The sequence below is a fragment of the Gossypium hirsutum genome, chromosome D09, assembly GCF_007990345.1.
Source record: "Gossypium hirsutum isolate 1008001.06 chromosome D09, Gossypium_hirsutum_v2.1, whole genome shotgun sequence".
NCBI lineage: Eukaryota > Viridiplantae > Streptophyta > Magnoliopsida > Malvales > Malvaceae > Gossypium > Gossypium hirsutum.
The window spans coordinates 35,463,560-35,469,605 of NC_053445.1; the positions used below are offsets into that span (position 1 = coordinate 35,463,560).

General features: G+C 35.5%; 1 protein-coding gene across 5 annotated transcripts; it reads right to left on the reverse strand.

Annotated features, from left to right (window-relative positions):
• Nucleotides 1-1,016: 1,016 nt before the first annotated feature.
• Nucleotides 1,017-5,846, reverse strand: LOC107891717 (protein HEADING DATE 3B). 5 transcript variants are annotated; one of them, XM_016816587.2, is made up of 6 exons: nucleotides 5,794-5,846; nucleotides 4,807-4,865; nucleotides 4,476-4,718; nucleotides 2,521-3,335; nucleotides 2,270-2,321; nucleotides 1,017-2,123 (listed from the first exon to the last, which is right to left on the reverse strand). In XM_016816587.2, the coding sequence occupies exons 3-6, from the start codon at nucleotides 4,704-4,706 to the stop codon at nucleotides 1,143-1,145; spliced, it is 2,079 nt and encodes a 692-aa protein (XP_016672076.2). In that variant the 5' UTR covers nucleotides 4,707-4,718; nucleotides 4,807-4,865; nucleotides 5,794-5,846; the 3' UTR covers nucleotides 1,017-1,142. The 5 variants fall into 5 exon arrangements, with proteins under 5 accessions (XP_016672076.2, XP_016672075.2, XP_016672073.2 ...); XM_016816586.2 differs by lacking the exon at nucleotides 5,794-5,846 and adding an exon at nucleotides 5,573-5,778; XM_016816584.2 differs by lacking the exon at nucleotides 5,794-5,846 and adding an exon at nucleotides 5,554-5,778.
• Between the last annotated feature and the right edge of the window lie 200 nt (nucleotides 5,847-6,046).

Genomic DNA, 6,046 nt, shown 5'->3' on the forward strand with positions numbered 1-6,046 from the left:
ATTTTGGATTGGACCGATTTAACTAAATATAAAATGTGTTAAGATCATACTTAGGCTCTACCCATGAATACTTTGTCAGTAGAACAAAGAAATAAGAAATTAGACATTGCTATAGTTAAATTTTTTTCTTTCCTAAGTTCTTTCATGTTCTTAGAGTACAATGTTTCTATATGATTGAAAAATAAGAACCCAGATGTAAACATTCCTTTAGAAGTTTCGAAATGTACAGAAACAGGTTTTAGGAAATGTATATTTAATTACTCGAACTCGAATGTGGATGTTGGAAATATAGATTCAAAACTAAGTTAACTATCACAATAGAAAGAAAACATCACTTTCTTGATCTTGTTTCACTTTAATTACTCGAACTCAAATGCGAATATTCGTCATTCATTCAAAACTGAGATAGCTTTCATAAAATGGATAGAAACATCAACTTATCCTTCTTGTTTTCACTAGTCTATGCAATGAAAGTTTTATGAAAAGTTGGGGCACTCGTGTACTACTAATTAGATAAAAAAAATTATCTTAAAATTTATTTAAGTTTATTGTCGATTGACACTGTTGTTATTACAACAATTTGAAATTAGAGGTTTGAGTACAGGAAGCTACAAATTTTATGATAAAAATGCTTATATTAAATTATTAATTTTTCTAAAGAGTTAAAATTATATATTATTTTCTATTTAATCAAAGGTTAAAAAAGCGTACGTTGAATCTTTTAATTTTAGGAGGAGCTAAAGAGCAATTTGCTCATTTAGCCAACGAGGGGCTTGCCCCTGTTCGAGTGCCTTGATTAAAGGCAAGTAGCAGCTAAATCTCAAATTAACAAAAACCAGCTTTTACCGGTTTAATCCGACTTTTTACCGATTCATTGAATTTTCAGTTTTTAGGATGTCTTGGACGATAAGAATCATCGGTTTCCAGTTGAACCGGCCGGTCCAGCCCAGCTGCAAAAAGGCTCTCGAATAAATGCCTATTGATCATAAAAGCATAGAAGCAAGCATTGGATAGAATAGTACAAAAACTGGTTCTTTTCAACCTTATGTTGCATATATGTACATGAATTAACATATAAATATTACACATCAAATATTCAGACACAAAACCAAGAACACTCTCATTAGATAAAAAGGAAAACACTAATCATACTGTTTCCTTTCTTCTTGTATAGACTGGAAAATACGAGCTGCGGATTCAGTTGCCGATACGCGGTTATGGGGTATAACCTTAATCACCTTTGTTCGTTGTTGATGAGTCCAAGCATCGCAATTAGCTGCCGTTGTTGGTGGTTCAGTAGGGAAAAGAGGAAGTGCATCCACTTTAGTTCTCTCAGAGGAACTACTGCCAGTAGTCCCTTGTATTTCGGTCTCATTTGGTGCAGGTAGTTTCTGAGTAGAATACGAGATTGCTTGACTCAGTTGGCTAGACGTGTTACATGAACTCGGTTGAGCCATGGTGAAGTTGGCCTTAGACTGGACAGCAATAACACGGCTCATCTGCTCAAGTGCTGAGCCAGTAACTGATGGATTCATGACCGGCATGCCATAATGCGGAAAGTTGGTCTGACTTATGGGAGGGTCAGTTCGAAGAATTTCAATATCGTGTTGGTGAGAAGCTGCAAGATTTTTAGCCGTGTTCGAAAAGTCCCGACCGCTTACACCTAAGTTCACAATACCACAGCTTCCATAAACTGGTGTAAGTAAGCCAGCAGTTGGAGGTATAGGCCATGTGTAGGGCTTGTACACAAGTCCTTCCGAAGGAGACATTACGGGAACTAACCATTGATTTCCGGGTGGTGAGACACACCAAGGAGACAACCCGGAATTGGCAGTCATCAGTGTTGAGAAGGCATTTCCAGAATAAGACTCGTATTTAGGCTGATGTATAACAAGTCCTTTGGTCTCATCATTAGCAGAAGGAAGCTCTGCAAATGCATTATCATTCGCACATTCAATGTTAGTATCAGGTTTTCGAGAATTACTTTTTACTTTAACAATCAATGGTGGTTGAGGAACATCATCAGATAACTTCTTGATAGCAGAAACATCGAAAGATGGTCTGTCGATATGAAAGGTGTCTTCAAACAACATATGTGGTGAGCCAGCAATCAACCTCTGAACCTGTTCCAAAAGCAATGCAATGTAAATTCCCTTTCTTTCAGTTCTATCCGAGAAATAAGAAAATCGAGCAGGGTGATTTAGCTTTCATGTTACACCGATTGGTAAGAAACTGAGAAATGAGATTAATATCATGTTAAGATGTCTACCTTTATCAGTCTATGCAACTCGAAGACTTGCATGGAAAAGACTCTTTGTTGGCTGAAAATTACGACATAATGTTAGTATACCATTAAGAAGCACAACTAACAACACATGTTAATGCATCCGGGAAGAGTTTTGGTGTTCATATGATTCAATATCGGTACAAAAATGCAGTCATGCAAAACCGATTTCAATAGACCTTTTGATGTTCATTAGCTGTAGTAGACACAGATAGCAACACCAAAAGGATACTTACTTGGCTATAGCTCTTCTTACTTTCCAGAAATGCTTTTCGCCAATTATTCCCACGACATCATCGGGACATATATCGGAAGCAGATATGTACTCTGATGCATCCGGGACATTGTTATGTCTGTTAATACCCTCAACTTCAGAAGCCCCATGTGTCTTTTCTTCATGCACCAGATTTCTGTTTTCATTATCGACTCCAAGTGATTGTCTCGAGCATATCAACCTTGCATCAGGAACATCGCCACTATTCAACATATCAACCGTGATGCTGTTATTTTCTTGATTCATCACCGCATGTGGTCGTTTTAACGATCCTGGGTTCTTGATTTTGGTTGACAGGTCCAATGACGTGCCGGCCAATATTTCATCCCTGGTTGACACGATTGAATTGGACCTTTCCATGAGGTCCTGACTACTTTCACATAATCTTCCATTTTCCTTCATCTGCTTTTTATTAGAAGCCCAAAACTGCATTGAAGAGCTCAAGTTCGATTTAGAAAAACTTTCGCTACCTTCACTTTGCTTGCTGCAACCATGATTTCGATCCATCCCAGGCAGAATAGAGGTTGGGACCGTAAGGTCATCATCGAGTCCTACTGACCGATATGAAAATTTCTTGAAGTTCAAGAAATGAAGTGGTTGCAATGGATTAAAACTACGACACTTGGTAGTTTTCGAGGATTTTCGATCTTGATTTCCTTTCATAGTGTTTAGTTTAGTCCCAGGGATGGAACAAGAATCAAACTTCTCATCAGCCAAAACTGAAGATTCATGGGAGTTTGCAAATGGCATAAACATGTTCCTTTCATTACCACCACCCTAAAAATATGAACATAACTTAGAACTTCATACGGTTTTCTTTTGTATAAACTGGAAATTTTTAAGGTAAAGAACCATGAATGCAGTGGAAGAGACTGAGGCTTAATGACAATTGATTCAATACAGCTATGTTACTCGGTGTGAGTGTCGGATATGAATATACGTATGGTACAAGTACCCATATCTAATATCCGTGTCCAACACATACTGGGATATGAGTACAAAGACATGACCGTCTAAAAACCTTCAAATACATAGAAAAACTTAAAAGGAAATTAAAGATACCTATATTAGATACTTATCCTATCTGACACCAACACCTAAATATGAGTAACATAGATGGTTAAACAGAGATACAAACAAAGATCACTTATAAACAAGGCAACATGAAGGAGACAAATGCATCATATGACTCCAAAAAGGACTTCAAAAATATCACTTAAACAAAAATCACTCAGTGTGAGTGTCAGAAATGAATACACGTACGATACATGTATCATTTGATGAAAAAAGACTTCAAAGCTCAAAGGCTAAAATGGTTAACCGTATTACACGGACTCTACATTTTTTTGAAGTACCCATATCTAATCTGTATCCAACACATACACGGGTATAAATACAAAGACATGACCGTCCAAAGACCCTCAAATACTTACCCGTATCTAACACCAACACCTAAATATGAGTAACATAGATGGTTAAACAGAGATAACTTACAAACAAGGCAACTTGAAGGAGACAATTGCATCACATATGACTTCAGGAAATCAATAAAAAGCAGCTAAACTTACATGGCTTGATAACATTTAATTAAATCCAGATATGTTCCTCACACTCAATGTGAGTGTTGGATATGAATATGCGTATGATACAATATGTATCATCTGATCAAAAAGGACTTCAAAGTTCAAAGGCTAAAATGGTTAACCATGTTGCTCCTACTCTACATTTTCTTTTAAAGTACCCATATCCATATCCGTGTCTGAAACATACCTGCATCTAACAATAACACCTAAATACGAGTAACATAGATGGTTAAACAGACATACAAACAGAGATAACTAATAAACAAGGCAACTTGAAGGAGACAATTGCATCACATATGACTTCGGGAAATCGCTAAAAAGCAACTAAACTTACATGGCTTGATGACATTGAAGGAACCAAGATGTTGCTATTATTTGGTAGAAAAGGCAACATGGATTGTGATCCTGAGTTGAACCTTTGGGAAGTGATACTGAGTTGTTCATAAAGTGCCATTTTATTCCTTGGAGGTGCCTTTGGCCCTCCTTTCTCAGCGTCATTCACATGAAGCCTAGGAAACATAGGGTTCATCACTTTTGCCTCATCTTTTCCTCCTTTCATCATCATTTTTTCAAAGCCCTTTTCACCACAAAAAATTCAATTCAAAAACTGGTTATACTTATTCCACCATAAAAAACATTTCCTTTTAACATCATTTCAAGCCAACCTTGATCCCTTGATGGCATTGGCGACTGGCAATTGAATAGCTTCTCACCCAAAATCAACCTATTTGCAAACAAAGAAGTAATTGGGATTAAAGAAGATAAAATTCTTCTGAAAAACATAAACAGCAAACAATAGTTCATGAAACTTTTGCTCCAAAAAGAACACTACCCTAAGTTTGTAATAAATTAAAGCTACTAATGATAATATACAAATTAACCAATATCCATACTCTATTGCTAGAAAAAAAACAGAACAAATTTGAGCATATATTCAGATTCCAACACCACCACTACCACAATAGTACAATTAAAAACATTCCTTTTTTAACAACATAAACCCAGTAAAATGGGGAAAAAATCAAATAAAAATATAGAAAAGAGAACAAACAGCTGGTGGAGACACATAAATATGTAGAAAATGGTTCTGTCAGAGAAAAGGGTTTGCCTTCAAAATTCCACAAACAGAAAGATATTTTCTCTCTCTCTTTCTTATCACCCAAACAGGCCCCATCACCAATTCACCATTGAACTAAATAGAGCTAAAAACAGCAAAGATCATGCCATATCACCAATGACTCACTTTTTTCTAATCCAGTTGTTCATTAGGTATATAAACAATAAAAAAACTTAAGAATTTGCAGGGAATATGTAAAGAGAAACAAAACAAAAGATTACTTTTTTTTTGAAAGGAAACAAAAGATTACTTGAGTTTGAAGAACCAAAGTGACTGAGTATAAACAAGATCTTACAATATCATCAAGAACCCACTTTTTTTATTCCATCATGTTGCTCATATTCATGGCTTTATTGAAGGAATTTGCATGGAACAAACAAGATCATGCCATATAATCTAGAACGCTTTTCTTTTGTAACCCATCATGTTGCTGACATACATTGCTTCATTGGGTATAAAACAAGGGGAAAAAAAATCCAAGCAATTTACAGGGAGTAATAATAGTAAAAAGGAAAAAGGAAAATAGAAGATTTACATGTAAATTTGAAGAACCAAAGTGACTGAGTCTTATTAACATGTGAGTAATTAACGAGATGGTGTGTGGGGATTTAATGGCCAAATGTGATTTGTTATTCAAAATTTTGAGCCAATCTTTTAACTAAAAATCCGTTTTTAAAAAATAAAATAAGGTTAAAATATTTAGTCGGCCCTTGTACTTTATTAAAATTTGAGTTTTAGTTTCCTTAATTAAAAAGTCTTATTTTTTTAAAATTAAAAATTTTAGTCCA

Coding starts and splice junctions, on each gene's coding strand:
- LOC107891717 (XM_016816587.2), bottom strand. CDS start 4,706: ATGATGATGAAAGGAGGAAAAGATGAGGCAAAAGTGATGAACCCTATG. Junction 3,336..4,475: donor CTTCAATGTCATCAAGCCAT/GTAAGTTTAGTT, acceptor TCATATTTTTAG/GGTGGTGGTAATGAAAGGAA. Junction 2,124..2,269: donor AGTTGCATAGACTGATAAAG/GTAGACATCTTA, acceptor CTTTTGGAACAG/GTTCAGAGGTTGATTGCTGG.